This window comes from Trematomus bernacchii, unplaced genomic scaffold (genome assembly GCF_902827165.1).
Source record: "Trematomus bernacchii unplaced genomic scaffold, fTreBer1.1, whole genome shotgun sequence".
In the NCBI taxonomy this organism is placed as follows: Eukaryota; Metazoa; Chordata; class Actinopteri; order Perciformes; family Nototheniidae; genus Trematomus; species Trematomus bernacchii.
The window spans coordinates 11,320,895-11,346,436 of record NW_022988050.1 but is presented as its reverse complement, the minus strand read 5'-3'; the positions used below and the strand labels follow the sequence as shown (position 1 = coordinate 11,346,436).

At 40.6% G+C, this 25,542-nt stretch overlaps 1 protein-coding gene across 1 annotated transcript in view; it reads left to right on the top strand.

Moving 5' to 3' along the window:
- The window catches only part of kif19 (kinesin family member 19), a 35,382-nt gene that overhangs the window by 6,279 nt on the left and 3,561 nt on the right, over nucleotides 1-25,542 (top strand). Inside the window, 17 exon segments of the mRNA XM_034118856.1 lie at nucleotides 15,147-15,201; nucleotides 15,204-15,256; nucleotides 15,393-15,480; nucleotides 16,382-16,416; nucleotides 16,418-16,519; nucleotides 20,418-20,543; nucleotides 20,630-20,742; nucleotides 20,744-20,822; nucleotides 22,716-22,862; nucleotides 22,974-23,096; nucleotides 23,432-23,588; nucleotides 23,721-23,895; nucleotides 24,029-24,227; nucleotides 24,319-24,532; nucleotides 24,535-24,588; nucleotides 25,165-25,289; nucleotides 25,378-25,541. Of these exon segments, the coding sequence (XP_033974747.1) occupies nucleotides 15,147-15,201; nucleotides 15,204-15,256; nucleotides 15,393-15,480; nucleotides 16,382-16,416; nucleotides 16,418-16,519; nucleotides 20,418-20,543; nucleotides 20,630-20,742; nucleotides 20,744-20,822; nucleotides 22,716-22,862; nucleotides 22,974-23,096; nucleotides 23,432-23,588; nucleotides 23,721-23,895; nucleotides 24,029-24,227; nucleotides 24,319-24,532; nucleotides 24,535-24,588; nucleotides 25,165-25,289; nucleotides 25,378-25,541 (2,009 nt within the window).

Here is a 25,542-nt window from a genome sequence, read left to right as displayed (position 1 = left end):
TTACAAGAAGTTACAGTTGGACTGTATTAGGGCTGCACGATATATCGTGTCGTGACGATAATCGCGATATGCGCATGCGCGATATTCACGTTGCGTGAATGTGTTTTACATTTTTTTTTAACATTTTGTTTTAGGACTTGCGATATTAGGTAGGCAAATTAACTCAAACACGTCATGTTACAATTATTTTGCTGCTTGCTACAAAAGGAAAACTTGCGCGGCTCTCATGTCAGGGGTACTTGAGTGAGTGACATGCAGGCTCTGCATGCACAGCAAACCACCAATCACAATCAAATCTCCAAAGCAAACGGACCCGGTGATTAAAGGTAAAAACACTGAATAAAGTAGTTTCATGTGTTTCTCCAGGGCAGTTCGGCGCTGCTAACCGAGCTAGCTCAGCTTCTTGCTCTGATAACTTAAGATCCAGACGTCCGTGACTAAAATCCTTCATCCGGTTAAATATAGTTAAAAAAAATACCAATTGTATAGCATTAAAGTTCAAGAAAGGATGGTTTGCGGGAAAAAAAACGGTCTTTTCTTCAATTCCTGTATTTTTTTCATATCGCAATATATATCGCAGGGGGGGGAAAAAATCGTGATGTCAGTTTTTTCCAATATCGTGCAGCCCTAGACTGTATGTTGTATCGCTTAGTATTTTTTTAATCTAGACCCTATATTTCCATGTTGTTGTGTCTTGTGACAGGCCTATAATAAGGATATATTAGTTTAAAGTGGTCCAGTATTGAGTGAGAGTGCTGCAGACTTACAGCCTGGGGCAATCCTGCATGTCAATGTACATCCACGAAAAGGGCTTTTTTTGCTTATTTTTTTAATAAGCTTAGAGTTATAAAAAAGATAACAAAATATTGGAACCCTCAAATATAGCTTGTGGGCAAACATAGTGCTAACAAAGTGCCATAACCCTATCAGTTATCTTTGTTATGCAATGGACAATGCACACCAATCAAGAAATCATTTTTATTACAACATTTTAATATCAAAAAGCTTGGGTTCTGTTAGAATTGATTATCAGAATAATTGTTGTTTTAAACTTAGACCAAACTCAGAGTAACCCTTGTCTGTTGGACAGTGTTTTTCCGTCCCATGTTGGAGTTAAAGGCCCAGAGAGGTGATATCATCCTCCCTTAAGAGGTTATCAGGAAGCTATGTTTATTCCCTAAGGGATAACGACGATGGTTCAACCTCGTAAAAGAGGCACAGAGGGGACCATATTATATCACCACCGATTAAACCCTTCTTACAAAAGATTGTTGTGGAAGCTATGCGTACTTGTTAAGGATTAAGAGCATACATTAGACGGGAAAACTAGCTATATACTACAGAATGCACTTAAATCCTCAAAGCAACTGTTTAGCTTGAGTACACTTGGAAAAAGATCCCAAGTTCCTTCTTGCAAAACAATGAGTTTTTAAAGTCTCGTCAAGGTGTGATTAAGTCAGTGCATTTATCATGTTGTAATGTATTGATACAAACACATGTAGATCCAAATGTCTTTCTAGAAGCATTGAGGATTTGTCTTCCTTAGCCCTCGAACTTGTTAAGCATGTCTTCGGCAGGGTTGGCCTGTCAGTAGCACACTGTGGGGAATGCTTTATCGTGAGGCCTTGTCTCCATGGAGACTCATAGACAAGGTCAGGGCCATTGTTTTTTTTTATTCCTGCTTCTCAGATAGACCTAAAGTCCTACATTTAGAAGAATAGGAAGAAAAAAAAAACAGGAAGAATCTCAGTTTTTTCCATGTCTGCAGATGAATTGGAATTATAAATGTGTTCTTTAAAATGTGATCATTTCGATTGTTGGCAGGCTTCTGAGTGCAATTCTTCGTGGGCTTTAAGTGTTAAGTAATAAAAGTCACACAAGGTATTGATGGTGGCATTTCATGGTCAGCTCCTCAGCAGGGGGAATTCTGTTGTGTGAAGATAATGGATAACTTAAGAGCCCTTTTGACAACAGGGACTTACAAAAAATACTTTGCCATCTATTCCTTAAAAATAAAAATAAAAGGTTGATCATTCTGATCTTTGAGTGGAAAGAGAGAATGTCAGCCATCAGGAAACTCAAACATACCATTTGCCTCTCAGTTCCTTCGTAGAGAGTCCTTCAAAACAATAAGCAGCATTCAACGTGCTCCAAGTAAAAGCCTACTTGATTACAGTATACCATGAATTGGCACATTTTCTGCCCATGTGGAGTACAAAGCATCTCATCTCAAGTGCTCAGTGTTGAGTTTACGCCACCCTCTACACGGGTATGTCTCTGAAAGGAAATTCAAATTGCTTTCACCTTAGAGGCTGCACTGTAGTTAGCCTGATTCAGCAAGTAAGCAGCTCCTCATGGAAAACAATCTACTTTGATTGAGAAGGGCAAACTAAATGTAGCTTGCTGCAGTCTTTTTTTTTTTTCGGTTATACATTTTTGTCAAATTCCAGGCAGCAAGGTAGAGCAGAGAACAATGCTGTGATAAATTGTAAAAGTGTAGAGTATGCCATCCTGACATTAAACACCACCAGATTTGTTTCAATCAAAGTACACCACTTTACAAAACACAGCAATTCTGATATATTTTTTAGAAAGCTTACCGCCATAATGTTAATATCAATGCACAATACTGTATCAGTTCTCCAAAGCTCTATTGATTTAGAATTTGCAGTTTACAAGAAAAGATTCTTGGCAGACAGTGGCTTAGATTGCATACAAATGAGTACTATGAAATGTAACATTTTTTGTGGATTTACTTACAGTATCGCAATTGTAACCCCTACATCATGATATGTATAGGTCGCCAGATTCTTGCCAATACACTGCCTGGCCTACTGCTGGCCTGATAGCGGGGGTAAGTAGATAAGTAATAGGCGTGTGCATCAAAAAGGTCTAAAATCTGCATAAAAATGACCCAGCTCCCTTGTTGGCTTAATGTCGCCCCACTCTTGGCTGATGGAAAATGTTCTCTCCAACACAGCTCATTACCATAATAGCCTAGTAAAATATCTGGGTGAAAAAGGGCACACTTGGTCCATGCAGTGTTTTTTTTTACGAGGTGAAGTGTTTGAATAGCCTCACGGCCGAACAAGGGAGAGAAAAGAACTACAAATAGCCATGTCCTTAATAGCAGAGGAGATTTACACTCCAAACACAGAGAAACAGCCAGAAACAAAACCTGAACCTAAAATGGCAACAGCGGAGAGACACAGAAATGACCAAGAAGAGTTTATTTTGGCTCATGCCAGAAGGTAATACTACTTTTGCGTAAAGCTTAATAGACTGTCTGGTCCCAGAAAATGGATTAGCTTTGCTTTTCTCTTGACTCCACTTCTACTCTCTCGCCACTCTCACTGATTCCTCTGATCCTAGTCCCTCCCTCGAGCCTCTTTTACAACAAGGGCTATTGTGTGTGTGTGGGGCTGTCATGTTTGTGTGAGATGTACGTGATCCCTCTCCATGCCCTGCCTGCTAATCTCGTTGAGAGGGCAGGGCGTGGCGGCTCACAACAAGCATCCTCTGAAGGAGACTAGATGTTGGAGTAGCCCTACAAGCCCTCTCTGTGAACAGCTTTTTCTTTTAAGACCAGGAGACACCAAGAACTCAAAATGAGTTCATCATGCATAAGAAAACCCATTATTATACAATCTAAGGTATATCAAGGAGGTAATGTCAGGTTTTAATTGTTCACACCGTGCGTGCTTGGTGTGTCATGAGTCATCCTGCAAAATACAGGGGGTTGATGAAAAGGAAGAAGTACTAACGGGGCTTTTACTGAAACCCCATACACTAATTATGTTACAGATTGCGCAGGCATAACATCCTTTCTATTTTATGGGAAAACCCACGTTGAGAGCACATCATTAGGCGCTGTGTTCTGTGTAACAGAATCAGGAGCACAATGTTCCCCTGCTTCCTCCATGACCACCTAATACCTCATAGACAAGCAGGAAGCACAGGCCAGCCCCGGGGCCATTAATGTGCCGTCTTCATTGGGCTCCTGGCCAGAAACACAGGTGGCGATTGTTCCATTGCAACACAGCTAGCAAAAACCAACAAGTGATCTCTCATAATCACTTTAAGAAATGTTTCAACTGAATTAGAGCTAAACAATAAATAGGTATTAAAGGTCACCTATTATGCAAAATCCAATTTGTCATGTCTTTTATACATACACATGTGTCCCCTCTGTGTAAAGAGATTCTGAAAGTTTCAGGAAAAAAGATTTGCTCTCTTTTTGTCCTGATCCATTTATATAAAAACCTGTCTGAAAATGAGCTGATCAGATTTTGGCCACTTTATGATGTCATAACGATCTTTTGGCTTGTGTAACCATTAGCCAATAACCAACCAAGGTTGGCACTTATTACCCCAGGGCATTTAGTACAGATCGCGTTCACACCGGAATAAGTTCCCTGAGGGAAGATTACGCAAATGAGCCGCTGACGTCACTTCGTCTTCTTCTGCTTTGGGTTTACTGGCAGGCCGCAAACAACTTCACGGCGTATACTGCCACCCGGAGTCCCCGGCCGGAAGTCCCCAGAGTTAGGGACTGGCTTCAGTAGACGCTGCTGGGAGTCCCAGCAGCGTCTACTGAAGTAAATCGCCAGAATGCCGACACCTCCTCATCTCCACCGCTCCCATGTTTTATTTTGTGTTGCCATAAGTTAGTCTCTCTGCGTTTGTGCGCTGGGCGAATGCTAATGCTAATAATGCTAATGCGAGGATAATAAAATGGCGGCTCTACAAAACAGTTGTACGGGGCGTGGTTTGCAATTCGCCCAGCCAATCAGAACTGGGGCACTTTTTTCCCCCAGGAAAGTACCATCTCTCAGCAGGCACTAAAAATGGGGGTAAAAGTTCCCGAGATGAAGTGCTCTTTTTGGTGTGAACGCGACATAAGGGGTACTAACGGAACTAAACGCGAAAAGTACGGTGAAAAGTACTCCGGTGTGAACGCGGCTATTGTGTTAGTTTTAACCAAATATCTCTCAGAGGGGCGTGGGGAGTGGCTCCTTATTTTCATCTAAAGTAACAGACAGAGAATCAGCACTTTTGAAACAGGGCTGAAACAGAGGGGTTTATGGGATGCTACAATGCACGATCTGTTTGGTATTTCGAGCAAAACACTTCAGAGACATGTTTGTATATATCTGAGACCTATAATATATTGATGAAAAACAGTATAATAGGGGACCTTTAAATATGAAAAAGAATAGCTGAGTGTAGTGAGCTGGATGGATAACAGGTGCCAAATCAGGACAGAGGAAATATGTGGCACTAGGACAGCTTTGAGTGTTTACATTCCCCATCTCCCGTTTGCCTTAGATTTGAAGGAACCAGTGGGAGTATGTCTCTAAGGGGGATTCCTGTGTAACACCCCAGTCATAACAACATGTTGTTTGTCTGGCTTGTCCATGTGACCGCCTTCCCAGAAAATAAAATGATGTCAATATTTTGCACAGTACCTATACAGGAATTAGCAGTGGTACCTTATTCCCAATGGTGGTAGATCAGAAAAATAGTAATTTTTTGAACAGTTGTTGTTTAGTTGTGGGTAGAGGGGTACCGTCTGCGACTTACTTTGTCGATTCAGATTTTTAGTATTTATTTTGCCTGCTGATTTTCATTCTTTCTAATAACTTTAAATGGCATGGCAAACATTTGTGTAACTTCGTAATGGCTTTGACCTGCAGGTGTAACAAAATTCAAGCATTATACTTCACTCGCCCTGAAAAACTTACTAGGCGACGGCATAAAGTGTTAATGTGTGGGTGTACTGTGTGTAGCAGCTGCCACTGTGTGCATGGCTCCAAACAATCATGCCTCACACGTTTGTTAATATGGCTGACAAAATTATCAGTTATATAAGACTGATCAGTTAAAGCATTTATAGTTTGGGGGACATATTAGAGATGACATTTCTGGTTGCAAAGAAAGGATGTACAATTTTACAAAAAATCCTGAATCCCATTTCAAACATTCTAGAGGAGAGGGCTTAAGAGACTTAACTTTATTGTCCCCAATTATCTTTTAGCCAATAAAAAACATAGAACACAGACTTAAGGTGCAGACAAGGGGTAAAACAATTTAAAAAACGTGATAAAATTGTGTAAAATCTTATGCTAAAACCCAAAATACAAGCTAACATGAAGCATAATTCAAAATGTATAGAACATCCCGGTCCATCCTCCAGTTTAAGAACAGACGAGGCTCACAGCTTCAATCAAGGTAGATACATGTTTTGTAGTGACAGGAAATCATACAAAAAATGTGCCAACATATGTCAATCAAACTGTGACCCTAAAACATACTAATTGAAACAGAAACATAACAATATGGTTTCCAGTGCTTTTATACTGTTTGTTTTGCTTTTTGGGCAGACTTACTAACATCTGACATATCAAAATATACTTGCCCACTCAAAAAAACAGCAGATTCGATATAAAAACTGATTTATTTTAAAGGACACTTAATTTTGACACCCAAATCCCATATTGTCTGTCTATTTTTGACCCATCCAACTCAGGGCCAGCGAAGGCAAAATCAGACAACACACAACTTAGCTTTACGGAGCCAAAACGGCAAATATATCTTACCTTTGCTGTTTTCTGATCAAAAGTTGTGTTCAATGGCATTAAAACGCATACAAACGCTGCTGAAGGTTAATCCAATGTGTCTGCGTCACTTTGAAATGATTACTGATTATCCATCATAACATTTTTGCCAAAAAGATGCAATTGAATTCTTTGTTCACCGTGGAGGTATGCAAGAAAAATAAAGTTTCAAACTTAAAGAAACATGGTGCAAATTACAAATTGTATTTTCTTGTGTGGAGTATTGGTTAAACACAATAATTATTAATATTCTTAATGAAACTACTAAGAGTTCTTTGGATGCTGTCATCGCTTTGATACTGTAGCTCCAAGTTAATGACGTGTGACCAGATGGAAGTTATTTACTTTCATGAAGCAGTGTAAGATAGATAAGTCTGTTGTTTTATTCGACTACAAAAATCTATTATTCACATCGTTTGCTGTCAGTCGCTTAGCAACGGTGTCCTCACGACTTGAAACCACCTGAAAGTGAAGCATACTTACTTCCATATAAAAAGAAACTCACTTGTTTTATATGAGGGAAGCAATTATTTCTGGCTCAGATGTTTTTAGCACTGCCAAAACTGTTAAGCCTTCATTTATCTTGGCAGACTGTACTCCAGCATTATAGGGTGCTCCTCGGTCATTATTGTTTTCACATTATAATGACATGTTATAAACACCAATGCACATCTAGAGGGACTAAATGTAATGAATCAAAATACAGAATCAACAATATCCCACCTGATGATTTAAATGTTCAAGTAAAGAACTTATCATGCTTTGATTTATAGAATTTTACATACGGAAATGAAGAACACATATATGTCTGAGTTAAGGCAGAGTTCTCTACGTTTCCAGGTAACCTGATTTTAATCCTGAGATTTCCTTCCTTGACCTTCCTCCGTTATGCCAAAAGTGCAGCCTTAAGGCTTCCTCTTTACGCCTAAGATGTTCTTCTGGCACACAAATGGCCAGCCTGTGTCTCGATGTTGACCCAAAAGACCAAAGAGCTGTAACTTGATTGTGCAGTGTGTGTGTAAGTCTTTGAGTTTTTGTCTTAGCACTTAGCGATTGCCCTTAATATGTGTTTTATGGCTGAACTCCAGCCTCTGAACTCAAGGCTTCCTCTGACCTTGAATAGGCAGTCTCTGGCAAGAAGCTACTGAGCTTTCCTGCCAGTTGATGTATCCTTGGATGTTTGTGGATAAATAAAAGCTTTCCTGGTAATCGGCCTAAGTACCTCCTCCAGGCAGGTTGTGCTTTTGGGATTGCTCGTTTTCAGGATATCATTTAAAGATTAAGTGTTCAAATATATGCTATTAATACCAATAACCTTTTGACATTAATGGCAACAGTAGGGCACCCTGCCTTCACCCTTCACATTTGCACACTAATTGCTATCCCAAGGGTTCAGTGAATTGCTTTCATCGATGACACATTTCTGCTTTGTTCCTGTTATCCTTTGTTGCCATCTGTTCCTTGGCTCTCCAGTATTTCATCTGTGCAACATGCCCTCAAAACTTACTAGGGGTAATTAGCAAGGGAGAAAAGGGAGAGGTGGCAGAAAGAAAGAAAGAATAGCAATTTCTCTCATTCGGTTGTTGATCAAGATCTCTTGTTGCATAAGAAGCTGGAATCATATTGCAAGTGTGTGTCTGCAGCTGCTCAAATGAGTGTCCGTTTCTGAATGACAGCGACCCCCGTCTGACTGTACTAATCTGGTATTCGTTTGTCACAGCCAGACGTCTTATGTGACCACAAAATGAAGAGCAGACCTTGCTATCAAGCACCCTGTATCAGGTACACTGTGAGCCAACACACACCTCCGATCATCAAGAGCCCCTGAAACAGGATATACAGTAGCATTGTTGGGGTGCAGGGAGGGCAGCTCTGACGTTTTCTATCAGATAACCGGCCGCAATTGTGCCCTTTCGACTTTCAAAAGCTTCGGTTGCATTTTTGAAAGAGCAGCTTGAAAGGTTGCCCCGCAAAGGTCACCGCTTAGACCTGATTGCTTTCTTTTTGTGATCCTTTATTCTTCACCGTATTCTTGACTCAGTGCACAGATGTCATTGCTAAACGACTCGGCGGTTATGTCATTGTGCAACACAAAGATAAGGGATGGGGTGGAGCACAGAGAGCCCAGCTGTCCACACAGTTCAGCCATTTCCTGGAGCATCAGGTGATCCTTTTTTGTGGGAATACAACTATTTTTTTTTAAAGATTTTATTTGGTACACCCTCTTCCTGATCCCCTGATTGCATATTTTTCCTTTTATATCAGCTTGTCAATTGAGGTATCTTTAATTTATTCTAGGATTTCAATAGTATAGCCTTGCTGGAGCCTTAATGATGATCCCACTTTTTCACTGAATCACACAAAGCAGTTGAAACTGAATTGGAAACAACAATGTCACATGGAGATGTTGGGGAAAACAAGATGCACGGACATGCATTTCAGATACGACACACTGATGAATGTCCCTAAGATAAAAGCCTCTTTGTCTCTTAATCTCTCCAAGACATGCTTCTTGGACCCTATTGGCTACATGATGTCACCTAATCACCTCTGACACCAAAGCAATAAGACAAGTACAAATGTAAGCAATCAAATGTGATAGTGTATACAGGTGGTATCGCTTTGATTCAGGCACGTCAGGCCTCTTTGTTTTTTCTTATTTTTATCAGGATATAATTGTAGCAGTCATATTTATCTGAATATATATCTTGTTAATTACAATTAAAATGTTGAGCAAGATATTTCTTTAGTTTCAATCCAGTTACTTGCTGGCAGTGAGATCAGATAGATTTGTGATTGTGATGATAATACCAGTCAGGGAACGATTAATTCAGCTTCTAATCAAACTGTGTGAGCTATGACAGTATAAGTGATAGCCAGTGAATTGTAGGCCTTTCATATGATTGAGATTTCCAATTGCCCTTTTGTATTTTTATTAGTGATCCGAGCCATCTTTTAGGTGTAGTGAAACCAGTGCCTATAAAAGCCGTTGATGTCTACACGACTTCTGACTTTTGTTGGTCAGCTTGGCAGCATTTGCCACTTGGCACACAACAGTGGAGCAAGTCAGGGAGAACCAACCCGGGCAGGCTGGCTTGTGAAACCGTACCACATCCATGCTTTGAATTATGGATCTGCGTTGGGAGTTAGCAGCGCTATAATCAGCAGGATGGCCAACCAAGTCAACCCTGCTGCTTTAACGACCTGAAAAAGCCATCAGCCAAGAAAAGGCGCAGGGCGAGGGTGCTCCATCGCACCCCGCTGCTTTTTATGGCATTAAGATCGCCTCATCATGCTAATTGGTTTCATGTCGCTGCATAAGCAAGCTGTTGTTTTGACTTTGGCTGATCCTTGGAAGGATATGAATATTTTAGGAGCCCTCCTTTTTTTTCATAGCCACGGTGTGTAAATTCACGCTGCGACCATTTGTTTTGGAAGCCCCCGGGGTCATGTTAAATTGACTCCAGCCCTGCAGCCAAATGAAAAGTGGCTGAGGATTGTGACGTCCATTGTGAATAGGGGACATCGTGATTAAAAGTGATACAAATTGACATCACGTTTACAGAGGCTGCCAACCAGGAAATTACTTTCCATTTTGCCCCATGTGGTTCTAAGGTCCCTCTGGCCGGCTTGTATCAAAAACTGACGTCTCCTTTAGTGCCGACCATGAATTAGTCAGCGGTCAGCCAAAGAGGGCTGATTGGTCCCATTAGAAAGGGCAACCAAACTAAACCCAATTTAGACCCGAATGGAAAATCTGACCTTCTATTAACTGGACCATAGATGAGAGATACTTATGTCTTTACTAATATGCTAATCCTTGCTATATACCCTATAATATTCTGATCTTTCCATGGTCCAGGTTAACAAGCTGAACCAGTGAACCTGTCTCTGCCTTCTTGATTGAAGCAGAGTTATTGTAGCTAAAGGTCAGGACATAATTAAACACCACCATGGCCATTTGGAAAATCACACTGAAGACTCTACGTACACTGTTTCTACCTTGTATCGTAGTTTTAAATATCAAATTATAAGTGTTCAACCAAATTATAATCTCGACTGGATTCCAGCATTGGAAGGTTACACGATTAACAGTAGAAGGAGCATATAAGAGGATTAGAATTAGAGAGACATATAAATTGGCAAAATACGAATAGATAGCTGATAAATGGGCTACCATAATCTTCCAATTAGAGTCACAGCCAAATGTTCTAGTAATGAATTATTATTGCCATAGCTACAGCTTGCCCACTATTTTGTTCATTAACAGCGACACAAGAACATTTCTATCAATCTTATCAGGTTCTGTGTGTTTGCTGTATTGTGCCATTTGTGTTTATAGAGTGGTTGCTGTGCAGCTGTGCACTCACTCAGAGTTGGATTCATGATTCAGGTTCCACAAACAAGAGGGAGAATCGCTCAGCTTTTCTACGGCTGATTCTGCAGATTCTGACTGCCTGATGAGGACTTGCTGATTTTTGCCGCGTGATATTGTTAGCCAGTCCATGTGGCAATACATTATACAAATAATTTGTCTCGTTTTATAGGTTTCTCTTGTTTTGTTGACAGTTCAAACCCGTTGTCAGAAAACAAAGAAATGTAGTAAATAGTCCCAACTAAGAAGCTAGAATCAGTGAAAAATGCGTTTTTTTAACGAAAAGACTAATCAACTAGCAAAATTGTTAACCTGTCGATAGATTAATCAAATAATTGTTGCAGCTATAAAACGTACTGTTGCACTCTGAATCTTCTCTCAACATTGCTTAACCATCAACCTTTGTGTCAGTGCACACACATGCTACAGACTTAGAGAGTCGCCATTGCCTGTATTTCTTTTTTGTGCGCACACAGATGAGCTCTGACTGTGGGAGTGTGCTGTACTTGTGGTCAGTCATGCCTCTTGTCAACCTGCTTGCACAGACTTGCTTGTAGTATAACATCCTGCTTTCTGAGTTGCTATGTGTCTATGAGTACATGTTTCTATGCAACTGTGTGAGAAAGAGAGTGTGGGAGATTTACTGGTTTCTATGAGACGTCCATGTTTCCAAATGCTCCTTAACCTGTTCTGTACACTAGACGTCAACGCTCAGGACTGACCCGTACTTCACCCCAGGCTCTTTGTTTCTTAGAAGCCTCTGAACTCAGAGGACAGTCAACTGTGAAGGGCGCCAATGTTGGCAAAGTGTAATCCCAGGGAGGTTACCTGTAGTCCATTACTGGCATCAAAATCCAGCATCAATGCCCAGACATCCAGTCCTATGTTGCCACACAGTGTACTGTCATCAGAGCCAGCATCTTACAGTCTTACCAGAAGACTTATTAGTGCTATAGAAACTGCCGAGCACCAGCTGCTGCATGTGGATGTTGGGTGGAGCTCTGGAAGGTACTGTAACTCAAGAAACACGGGCGACAGATGGGACTAGAGGTGTTATCAACACCCTCGCCTTTAATGATATTCCAAAGTGCTTGCACAAAGACACAACTGCGCATGGATGAGCACACTATTTGATACCTAATATACATGCAATAATGTAAAAGCATTGTCGCATGCTTATCGGCTTTCTCAAGAAACACCTTTACACGCGCACTCACCAGGCCGTATAGTAACAGGCTGAACTGCCATATTTTTAAATCACCAAAGCGGGGTATACACAAACAAATTAGACCCCATCGTCACATTTTTGCGGTCAACAAGGACATTTAAGCTTTTCGAAAGATGATGCATTGATAAGTTTAGATGTTTGCGTAGAAGCTCTGATTTGCAGGTGTTATTAGATAATTAATTAACAATATATTTACTTAATGACAGCCTTGGTGCAGCAGTTCAGTTTGTTTGCCATGGTAAATAGGTCATTATTTCGTTGCTATTGCTCAGTTTTCCAAAAAAAACACATAAATAACACTTGAAATGCAAAATTGTGTCTCCATCAAAATCGAAACATATTTAAAGACATCACGTACAGTTGGAGGCGATGGAAAAGATGTGTACAAGACCTTCTACTGCTTGCTAAATGATGGTTGTTATTCGCTTATGACAATTAATAGCAATATTATCTGCGATTAAGGAGATGAGATGATTGCTATTGCTCCTGCTGATTATAAGATGCTATATTCCTGCTTTATTTATTGTGTGTTGGGTCAAAATGTATTTATAAAGTGTATATACCTTTAAAACCAGAATTAGATTTAACAGCCTATACCAAAGGCAGCCTAAGCTCTCTTCCCCTAAGTCCTTTATGTTCTGCATGTCTGTACTCTGTACCATGACACGTCTCACAGCGGGCTCCTGCTACACATGCTAGCCCTCAACTGCTGTAATGTCCCATTTTGGTAAGACAATGGCTAATTAGACAACACGACACACGACACTGTCTTCTAATGACAAAAGATTCACATGGTGCTCTGGAGGGGACGACAATAATAGGACTTCAGCCTGAAGACAACCCTCATCCTAATAGAGACATATATGAATCCACTTCAGTGTGAACATCCTTGTATTGCTGCATGTCCCTTTTTCATGCAATTTAAAAAGATTCTGAAGTCATCAGATCGGGCCGAGACTAAGAAGTAGCTCCTTTGTTCTTTCCTGTGAAATGTGATCACAAACTTCCACGTCATTGCATCTGGACGGCGTGCAAAGAAGAGTGAGAGGAGAAGCAGGAAGTTACAAGACTGGGGAGGGAAGAAGAAGGGGAGAAAAAGATCCAATGCTGCTACCCAAGCTACTTTTCTTCTCAAATCCTCTCGTGTGTCTCGAGCCCCAATTGGTCCTCATATTCCCTGTGAGCACGCCATGGAAAAGCATAAGCTCTTCTTGGAAAAGCAAGCATGAAAAGGCCATATTTCCTTCTCAGTAAATGAATGAACTAAAAAAGACAACCACGTCATATTGTTGCTTCATCTCTCTTCCACCCGTCCGTCTTTCGTCTCCTCTTGAATTTCAATTGAGAGGCTTCAAAGTGAGCGGCTCAGTGGTTGAGGGGGTCATCAAACAAGCCGGGTGATTCAGCATTACAGGCCTCAGAGGGCTCTCCCAGGCCCCCACTGATGAACGGTTCTTATTGGCTGATAAACCTGGCAAACTCCCCTTCTCGTATCTGAAAAGGTTCTCTGCGTTCTTGTCTTTATTATTATTATTGACTTTCCCGCCAATTGCATAGCAGGAGTTAAAAACCAACCACTCAGTGAAGAGAATCATTTTCCTTTAGCTGTTGACAACCTGTCAAGCCAATTGCACCCACTCAATGATTTGTCAACAGCAGTTAGAATATCGCGCTGTGCCTTTCCCGGACTAGAATGTGTCCATGAAATGTTCTTTGGGACAGCTGGGATTTACAGATGATTGTCGGTAAGGAAGAGGCTTTTGTCAACAGCACAATCGAAAACAATGAGACATCTCAATCTGTTTGTAATCACATTGCACTGCTCAAACTGTCACATGCACCAAAACGAACATATTTGTTGTAATTGCAGCTGAGCTGATCACTCTCCTTTTAGATGCTACTGTATGAAGGCTCTTGTCCTTGAGTCATTATGTTCTAACCAGCATTCAGTATGGCAGATGGCTCGAGTGGATGCCCATTTGCGTACATTCATACGTACATGCTATGAAGTGTCCCGGATCTGAACGGAGGCTGTTTTTGACAGCCTGTCATACTTTGGCACAAACAGCTTCTATTGACATTTCCATTTATTTTAATGACATCTCTTACAATTATTTGTAATACCATGTTGGAAAAAGAAATATTGACTATAAAGAAGAGTGCATTGAAGTTAATTTGATAGTTTGTATATTTCAAGTTCAGAAACAATACCCGCTTTTATATGATTAATTACAATACATTCAAATGGACACTTTAGGGACATGACGGGGTACTCATGATCTGATCGAGCTGTGCAGTTACATCAAATCGGAAAAAAGGTTGGAAACCGCTAATAAAAAAACCTTGAAACTATAGCAGACTAATAATTAGCTGATCAGATAATTATTACAGTCTGATGTCTTTACACTTTCTTGATACAGCACATGCAAAGTGATTCAAAGGAAACAGCATCTGCAACCAATAGGGAGCCATCTGCATTTTGTGTGAGCTCTTCCCAACAGCTGATGCTCTAGCTGGCAATGTACCTGTTGATTTATTAATATTCTACAGCTATCATCATAACGCACATTATAATCCAAACAAACAGTAAAAGATAATGGTAGCTCCAAGGGAAACTGTAATTGTCTGATCTGTGAGACATCCAATCCCAGGGACTTTATTTGGGAAAAGATGTTCAGTGGTGCTCAAACTGTCAGACTTTCGGTCATTTACTTTTCCAAGATGAAACTCAAGTCACTGAATTGAGGGGACATTTGCTCATTAGCTCAATTTACCATTGTGATCGACAAGAGACATATCATCAAGTAAGTTAATTGGCTGCTCAGACGTCAACATGTTCTTGAAGACGTAACACCTTAACACCTACTCATACTGTGTGCCTCTTTTTTTTTCTCTTTCCTGTCTTTTCCTTCCTCTTCATCATTAGATGGTGGTTCTGATGGACCCCATGGAGGACCCGGACGACATCCTGCGTGCCAACCGCTCAGGGAGCAAACCTACATGTTTGATGTGGCGTTCGACTACTCAGCCAGTCAGGTCGGTCAAAAGCACATTTTTCAATAGAAAAATACACATTTTTAGTGTTTTGGCTTGTTATAAACCGTAAATAAAATCTAAACATATGCCGCACATTATTTGAGTCCCTACAAATATTTTTCTCCATCTTGTGCAGGATGAGGGTGTACCGAGCTACACCAAAGGGCTGATTGAGGGCCTCATTTCAGGCTACAATGCCACCGTGTTTGCCTACGGACCCACAGGTTTGTGTGTGTGAGTGTGTGTTTGTGTGTGTTGCTCTAACCCACAGAGTTAACTGAGTACTCTGTCTGAATAGAGGTTTATCATCTACCAATTACATGTGTTAGCTCTTGATGCAGAAACTCTGGTCAACAGTAGAAGGGTGAGTCACTGAAAACACCTAGTTTTAAGCATTTAGCTTTTTTGGTGTGTTTTGGTTCAGAATCACGTATTTATTTAAGTTACCGATAAGCAGAGATGGCAAAAGTACACACATCCTTTACTCAAGTAGAAGTACAGATACTCGTGTTTAAAAATACTCTGGTAGAAGTACTGACTAAACTTCTTTACTCAAGTAAAGTAAAGAAGTATTGGCTTCGAAATGAAAGTACCCATAACTACCAACTGTTTAATAGATTAACTGACCTCACTTTATATTAATAGAACAATAATGTCATTGTTAGCTAATGAATGTTTTGATGCTGAACAACGGCAAAATGACAACGTTTTCATTGGTCCCTCTTGTTTAGAGAAGACCAGGAAATTAAGGATACACGGATCGTGGCACGCAATGACTCTAAATAATGATCACGCCACCAAACACAGATTAAAACTAAAGTAACCCAGCCTGTTTGGAAAATGTAAGAGTAGAAAGTACAGGTATTTGTGTTCAAAATGTAAGAAGTAAAAGTAAAAGTCGTCAGAAAAATAAGTAGTGGAGTAAAGTACTGATACGTACCAGAAAAATCTACTTAAGTACAGTAACGAGAGTATTTGTACTCCACTACTCCCACCTCTGCCGATAAGTATGATATTTTTCAAAATGGCATTAACTTCCTGTTTTTTAACGTTTAACCTCTAGATTGACCCCATCTATCACCTTTGTTAATATTTCTTATTTAACGTTTTCCGTTTCTGTTCCAGGTTGTGGGAAGACATACACCATGTTGGGGACGGACCAAGGAGCCGGGCATCTACGTCCGACCGTTAAACGACCTGTTCCGTGCCATTGAGGAGACAAGTGACGACATGCTGTACAGCGTCTCCATGTCCTATCTCGAGGTACGGATTCCATCTTCCACAACTTATCTCTAGACAACTTATTCTCAAGACGAAAATACTCATCCCCGTTAAAGCAGTAGTGATGCAAAATAGATCCTCATTACCCTGAATCAGGGCTCCAAAGGTTACAACCATTAACTTGATTGCTCACTAAGAGTTTAAAGATTCACATCTGAATTGTTTTTATCTCCGTTTCTGTCAGCGACACAATTAGAACTTCTTCTTTCTCCGTCATCTGTTCACACTGATAAGATCTGAGGTTGTTAGCTAATGCCAATTGCAGCCCAGGTGTCCATTACTTTTGCCTGGCATTCGTTTCACATCTGAAATGACCCGAGCTAGCATCCACAGCGCAGCGAGAAGCCCAGACACAGATAAAAAGACTTTTCAGAACGTGTTAAATCCACACTAGTATATGTGTGCTGTTATACGCATGTGTTTCTTTTATATCTTGTCTTGCTGCCTTTTTTATTTCTATTATAAACTACTTTGAATTGTCTTCTAAATTGCTTTTGAAAGGCGCTGTACCAGTTAATTGCCTTGCCTCCTGTTGCCTTGTCAAAAACAATTAAGGCCTATTTTGTGTTTACCTTCTTTCTTCTTTCTAAAGGCAAAAGATCACAGGCTTAAAACATCAGTGCCACTTCAATGAATCAAACATTTTGTACATTTGTATTCTGAGCAGATATAAACAGTGGCGTTGCTTTTCTCTCTTTTTATATTCTTAGAATACAAACACAGACTATTGAGTGATGGTTTTTTCTCTCATATGTGCTGTGGACTATGGTCTGTCGTGTTACATTGTGTTTTTATTGCACCTTTTTTCACAGAAAAATATACAAGGACAATTGAGGCAAAGCATTTGAATCAATTACACTTTTTGTGAGACCTTTTCGATGAAGTTGAGCATAGTTTGCATGAATGTATATTGCAGACATTAGAGGGGGGCAGCAATAATGACCCTAATAGACCATTACTCAAAATGAAGAGGTTTATTTTTAATTCTCATTATCTTTTTATTTCATCACAGTGGAGTAGTAACCGTGCTGTAGGTGTAGAGGTGATTGTGTTTGGGGTGAGGAGGTGATCTGTGGTCTGGTGGCTTAGTGATTATCTGCCTTTGTCACTGCATGATGCTGCCACTGATAGGCATGCGGGCTGATGATGGCGGTTTCTCTCTGCGTGCCTGCTGGCTGCGGTTCCAAACCTCATTACTGAGAAGCAGGTACAGACTCAGACTGAGTGTTTGATGACAAAGCCCTTAATAGCACTGGATACAATGGAGCTGGTTCATCTGACTCTGATAGCAGTTAACCGAGCCTCTTTGGTGTGGCTTATAGTGTTTCCACTAAAAGAGGTTAACTTTTGGCTTTTTCTTGACTTTATTGGTCAATTTGACGTTTGTATAATCATACTTATCTATTGCAGCTTTTACTGTAGATAGCAGAGTTGTTTTTTATAATACAGGCAATACTATATTGTGTTAACACTGGAATTTTCCTTAATCAGAATTCTAGTTTCGCTCCAAAGTCATTTTTGAAGGGAGATGGCAGCATGAATATACGAGCAAGAATGACTCAGATTGTTTAAAAAGTATTCTGTCAGGAAAGCAAATGAGAAAGCAAGAGGAATTAAAGACAGATAGAAAGATAACTATACCCTAGTACAAAACAAAAACTGCCAAAAGAGCACTAGCCTTTATCTGAAAATGAAAATGTTTTTTTTTATTTCCAGCAATCAAACAATTGCTGGGGTACCGATTTTGCCTGCTGGGAAGAGGATTAGCCTTCAGACATGGACATTTCGTTTTGTGTGTTCAGGGCCAAACACTGTCATTATATTTTTAATGATTGACATCGTTTTTGAAGCTTTGCTCTTTAGTAGCCTGCCAGAGTAAAAAGGTCCAATTAAAATGACAACCAATAGAATCTGAATGTGTGACCTGCTATTGAACTCTCCGGGATGAATCCTGACACAAGTGTATGTGTGTGGACGTGTGTGTTTTACTGTTTCCAGGGAGCAATCTGTTGCCACCGCTGCCTCGCTACAAGAGGGTTTAAACGCCATTTTACAGCCTCTGACTGAGCTAAAGATGCGCACATCTGCATCCCTTTCTTCTTCAAATCACTCTCTCTTTCACTACGTGCAATCTCTAAACACAGAAACACATAGAGTTGAATGCAAATAAATAAACTGTGTGCAGATAAAAAAAGGCACAGTTATTCTTTACCTTTCACATGCACACATTGCTCCCTCTTCCTCTCTTTTATATTTATTTTATTTCCCACGTCTCTCACACCAGGAACCTCAATGGAAGAAAAAACCTTTTTAGCTACTGTATGCTGGCTTCACGGATGTCCTTGGGGGTTGCTTTTACCAAACAAATAATTAATGACATTCTCACTGTACTTTGTTTTAGTGCTGATAATGATGTTACCATGATAAACCTGAAATTGAACATTGTACCTGCTTAAAATCTAAATATCAGTGTTCTCTTTTTTAACATGTGAGAATGCTGACATTCGACATTAGCCAAAGCACCATCAGCAGTGTTGGAAGAAGTACAAAAACTACGGTCTTATTTACTCCATTACAAGTAAAAGTCCTGGATTTCAAAATGTTACTTAATATGGGTGGGGTAAGGGTAATTTGGAGAAACCAGCTCGAGTGCGATATAATTTGAAAAATCTGCCACTTCCTTACAGAGCCCCTCCTCCAACACACACGAACGCGCACATGACCAATGAGGGCACGAGATAAGTTTGTGCACAGATGGAAGGCTGACAGGCAGGTAGGCCATCCAGTCATTTTAGCCGGGCCGGCTAAAATGATTGGGTGTTTTTACAGTACTACGGCTTCCACAGATGACATTTTTTTATGGATTTTTTGTCAAAGCACTTAAGATATTCATTGCTATCGGGATGTTAAGAGCATTCCATGGAATATAACAAAAAGTGTATCTCGAGCCGGTTTCTCACTTACCTACCCCACCTTTAAGTAAAAGTACAAAAGTATTAGGATTAAAATATACTTCAAGTACGAAATGTAAAAAAATACTCTGCACAATGGCCCATTTCATAATAACATAAAGTATAGCATTATTATAAGCTGTGCACTTCAAGTATTAACAGTAAACATACTTTTTTGCCACAGTATTATATTATTTTGGTTAATTTATCCTGTTTTTATTCATGTAAGAGTAGTTATTTAGATATGTGAAAGGCTGTGTAGATTAGTACAGTATCATGTGTTTTTCATATGTAGAAAGTAACCATGAGTGTTGAATAAATGTAGAGGAGTAAAAAGTAAAATATTGGCTTTCAAAGTGTAATAGAGTAGAAGTTTAAAGTATTATTACATGGAAATACTTAAGTAAAGAAAAAAAAGTACAATTATTGAGTAAATGTACTTAGTTACTTTTCACCACTGACCTATCCACCTGTCTGTGTAAGTAACAGCTCCCCCTTTCAGAGTTTGTGGCTGAAGTCAGACAAATAAAAACTGTCCTCACAGCTCCGACCTCACAGGTTTGACGTCCAGTGCCCTTTTCCAGGATGTCACTTCCTGCACATAGCTTTTATGTGGTTTGAGGGGCTTTTGCAGCACCATCAAAGTCAGTTCAAAATTGCTTTTTGAGAAATAAAAGCACTGAAGACGACTAATGAAAGCCTGCCACCCAAATTGGTGTTGTTTCAAAATGACAAGTTGCTGAACTAGCACTTGAAGATTTTGTACCAGATTTTGTACCAGCCTGAATGAAGCATTTTCAGAGGACATCAATCACCTCCAGTTGATGTTTGACTGTAACTCCAAGGAACATAACTTAATGCGCTTTACTTGGTTTATTTTGATGGTGCATTCAGCTGTCAATTTATTATTTCTATCCATGTCTTTTTAGATCTACAACGAGATGATCCGTGACCTGCTGAACCCCTCCTCGGGCTTCTTGGACCTGAGAGAAGACTCTAAAGGAGTGATTCAGGTGGCTGGCATCACAGAGGTGTCTACCATCAATGCACAAGAGGTTAGACAAGCCACCTTGCCCTGCATGTTCTCATTCATTTCAATGAAGACATTCTGATTACAACAAGTCTGCCTTTGTGTTTTCAGATCATGGAATTACTGATGAGGGGCAACAAGCAGCGCACCCAAGAGCCGACCGCCGCCAACCAGACGTCGTCTCGCTCCCACGCTTTGCTGCAGGTGGCCGTGAAGCAGCAGAGGGTGTCGAGACGTCCTGCAGGAAGTCCGCTTTGCACGCCTCTTCATGATCGACCTCGCCGGATCCGAACGAGCGGCACAGGTGTGTGTTTACATCCCCAGTCAGGAGGAGAGTAATTGGCGGAAATTACGTTTTACAGGTGTTTTGTTTGCAGATTTCTACGTGGTTGCAAACACTTCTGTCAACCATTCTGCCAAACTGAAGTTCAAAGACTGTGTTCGTACAACCTGAAAACTACAAGGCTCTGCTTTGTGAGAGTCTGCTCACTGGGGATGCTTGGCAGCCTATCTTTACAACAGACCAGAGGACTGTGGTTCCCATAAACCTCAGGACACTTTAATGAAAGCCCCTTTATATCTGCCATTACGGCCCGCTATGCACTTAATTAAACTCCAACCTTTTGGCAAATGGGATGACGTTAAAGTGCAACACAATGCTTTGCAGTTTCACCAAAGAAAAGTAAAAGCTGTGGAGTGGAAAGTATGTGTATTTCCACTTTATACTCCACTTTTTGACAACTTTAAATACTACTCACTTTTCAAATTAAGATTTAACATACAAACGATAACATTAACGTTAACATCTCGCCAAGCTTCAACAATGAAATATAACTTGCACATACATGAATCACCAACAATAAACTAATATATAGTATAGCATTGGGTGCATTGGGTACTTTTCAGTTCTCATAATAGCTACTTTCTTATACTGAGGAAAATCTTGATTTACCCAAACATATTTGTTTATTCCTTTAACCAGGTCGACTGTAACCATCATGATGTCATTTTCCCTTTCTCTCTGTGATCATTGAAGGAAGGTTTCTTTCCCGAAACATGGATATTTTTAGCATTATTACTTCTTTGACATTTTTTTGCAAGTGACAGGCAAAGTAAAAAAAAATGACATGCAGTATCTACATGCCCTTTTACAAAGTAGGAAAAAAAACGAAAGAAGTAAATTGACGACTGAAGTTGGTAAGGACTTTCATGATTGTCAAATAAATCACAGCCAGTTCCATGCTGTTGGCTGCTCGGTAAAGAAATGGGTCTCTGGTGTCTCACAGGTGCAGTCGATACTTCTGTAGAGAAGAGCAGGACTGTGTGTCAGACAGGGAAAATAACTACCTGTGAGCCCATTCCTTTTCTGCACTACATCTTTTGCACTGACCTTCTCTTTTCAAGCACTCTAGTGAGGATGTTAAAAAGTATTTGTTCAGTTTGTTGCTGGAAGTTTTTTTGAGTTGACTCTGCTTTTGGTGGCAGATGAGTGGCTTGTTATTTATGCCATGTTAACACTGCCACCTCACCGCACATCATGAGAACAACATGCAAACGAACAGTGAGGGAGAGCACTTACTTAACATGGAGACCTTTTGAGAGGCCTTGCTATTGATGAACAGCACATGTGGCCTCCATTAAGAATTGAGCTGAACAAGAGTTTTGTCACTTGAAGCAGCTTTGAACATTGTATGTGCTCCTAAAGAAGAAGAAGAGTGAAAGTAAAAGTTAGGGAGGTAATGCCATCTCCTGGGCAAGGATGGAAAATTGAAAGAAATCCAAGAGCCGTATTTAGAGTAGGATGCCTTGGAGGTAAAGTCCTTAAAGCCCCTGAAAATGTTTAAATAACTAAATGATGCTCTGCTATGTTGAATATGTGTGAAAGAAAACACTGATTGGTATTATTTTTTAGGATGTCAAATCAATGAGAAGGGGACAGATAAAAAAACTCAAACATAAATGACTGTGTTCATGTGGGATCACATTGCCTATGGTAACAAGTTGATAAAGAAGTTATTTTGGTCATTAAGCTGCTACATTAAAGTTACTGGTTGCCATTTAGCTTCAACCTGTGTTTCATGTTTGCCCCTCCCTGTATGTCCCTTCATTTCAGCTGTTTACTCTAACAAAAAGACCATGGAATGCACAAAAAATACTAATGTATATGTTTTCTCACACACATCTGTCTATCTATCAGACTCAGAATAGGGGTCAGCGATTGAAAGAGGGGGCCCACATCAACCGCTCTCTCCTCGCTTTGGGCAACTGCATCAACGCCCTGAGCGAAAGAAATGGGAGCAAGTACGTGAACTACCGAGACAGCAAGTTGACTCGATTACTGAAGGTACAGCAATATCATTTATAGGGAACAAACTGTAGAAAATACCCTCACTGTATGTGGTCATTCAGAAGTTATTTATGTATTATTAATTCTTCTGATGTCTTTGATTGACAGGACTCGCTGGGCGGGAACAGCCGGACGGTCATGATCGCCCACATTAGCCCCGCCTCCGTGGCTTTTGAGGAGTCTCGTAACACGCTGGCGTACGCTGACCGTGCCAAAAGCATACGCACACGGGTGAGAACTCACATTTCATCTTTACGCCTTATCTCTCTCTACTACTCATACAATTAGAAAGGACTGGATTTCTTGATACAATGAAATGTTTCATATAAATACTCCTTCACTGTAAAATGTCTTCGATTGGCAGTGACTTGCAATTTTTTTAATTTTGTAGGTCCCACTGCACCTATATCTTTGTAAAGTAGATTGTTAAGGTTTATTAAGACGATGTATTGCTATTTCAGTGTTGTAGTTCAGGACCAAATTAAGCTACTTGGTTGGAGTTTTAAGAGCCATGTAAATATCTAAAGTATTCTAATCCTTGTATTTCTCATCACTGTGTGCTTCAGGTTAAGAGGAACCTGATACATGTGTCATACCACATTGCCCAGTACACCAACATCATCTCAGACCTGCGCTGCGAGATCCAGCGTCTCAAGAAGAAGATTGCAGATCAGGCGAGCCGCCAGCTCAACTCAGACCGGGCTGACATCCGCCATGTGCAGGGTAAAGTCTTTTCCACACCACCTCCTGCAGTACATGAAGAATATCTGCCAAAAGAAGCTCTAAAATGAATATTCTACACTGCTGTTTCCTTACTCCTCGCTTTTCATCGTCACCTTTCCTCACCTCTCGTAGCTGAGGTCCAGGCCCACTCCAGCCAGCAGAGTCGGGCGGAGATGGACCAGCTGAGGGAGCAGCTCTTGGATGCCTTCCGCCAACAGATGGAGATCAGGAGGAGCCTGATGGAGCTGGAAAACAACAACATGGAGATCCAGATCGACACCTCCAAACACCTGTTAACTATTGCAGAGTCAGTGTTAACATTGTATATCTTCCCTATCTGATAGCAAACATACAGTAATCTTTAAGAACAGAGGACAGAATTATGAACCAGATGACATATTCATGGCAGTTTAAATGTTTATTTATCTTTTTTCACTCAGCTGGGAGCAGGAGCGGAGTAGACGCAGGAGGAAGTGGCGGGCTGAAAGGAGGAAGGAAAGTGTTAATAAGGATGAAAGTGAGAAGGACTCTGATTCCTCCGAGTCTCCTCCTGACAGCACAGAGACCCAGGAGGTGGCTATGGCCCGGGAAAACCTTGTTACACTCATGGCAGAACAGAAAAGGATCCACAAACAGAAGGTAGAGGAGACATCTATTAGATACTAAGCACTGTATTATTATACCTTATAAACAAAACAAAGTGTCTCATACCGTTCTTCTCATCCTCAAGGCATTACACGAGCGCAGATTTCTGGAGCTTAAGGATAGGGCCCGGCGGTTGGAGGAGCTGCTGCCACGGCGGGTGAGCTCAGAGGAGCAGCGGGAGGTTCTGTGTCTCCTCTGCAAGGTCCACGAGCTGGAGATCGAGAACACAGAGATGCAGTCCCACGCACTGCTCAAAGACAACGTCATCCGGCACAAAAACTTTGTGGTGCAGCGCTTCGAGCACACAGACACCTGTGTGATGAGATCATACAGCAGCAGAGGCAGTTCATTGATGGTGGGTATGGCAGCAATAACTCCAAAAACTGTTTAGCCCTTATACATCAATCAAAGTTATCAGAAATGCCTGTGTCAAATAACTGTCATAGAATTACATTACTTTCCAATTTCGTTAAGTTAATTTCGACTACCAAATGTTCACTCATTTTAGTTTGAGCCAGTTTGTTATTTCACAAAACACAGAAGTTTAATTATTTTCGGTACACACATACAAGAGGGATTTTTATTTAATCGGTATGGGATATGTCAATCATAAGCAATGATTTCTATGTATTTTATTTGTTGTGCCATGTCAGATTATTAAAATATATAAATATAAAATGTGCAAACAAAAAATATGCAACTATTTGGATAGAAAACATTCCAAACTTCTGTTGGTTCCCGTTTCTCAGCCTTAAGGACGTTCTGCTTTCGTTGCTGTTAGATAATAGTAAACCTTATATATTGGGGCTCTGAAATGTTTGTTCGACAAAACAAGGCATTTGACAATGCCTGAAAGTAATCAGTAGATTAATTGAAATAGAATAGTCGGTTGTTAATTTACCTGAACTGTATGTGTGTGTTTGTGTTCCAGACCACAGTCTGCTCGTCCCTCCACACCTCCAGGAGCTGTATGAGATCTACATGAGGCAGCTAGATGAGAGGAAGCTGGACCGAGCCATGGCCCTGGATAAGGTGACCATCAGACACACCATCAAGGTAAGTCAAATGTATTTAAACTAGATTATACAAACATATGGTTGTCTATACGAATATCATCACTTATAATTCCTCACAATTATTTCAGGAGGGCTCTCTACCAAAGATCACCCTGCCTGGTCAGGGTCGCGACAACACGCAGGACATGGACTCAGACCAGGAGAGTGTACGCAACATGTGCTCTGATAACAGGCGAGGCCAAGCCAAAATCCGTAGACACACTCTGCCCCCCATCCTGCACGAGCCTGAGCTG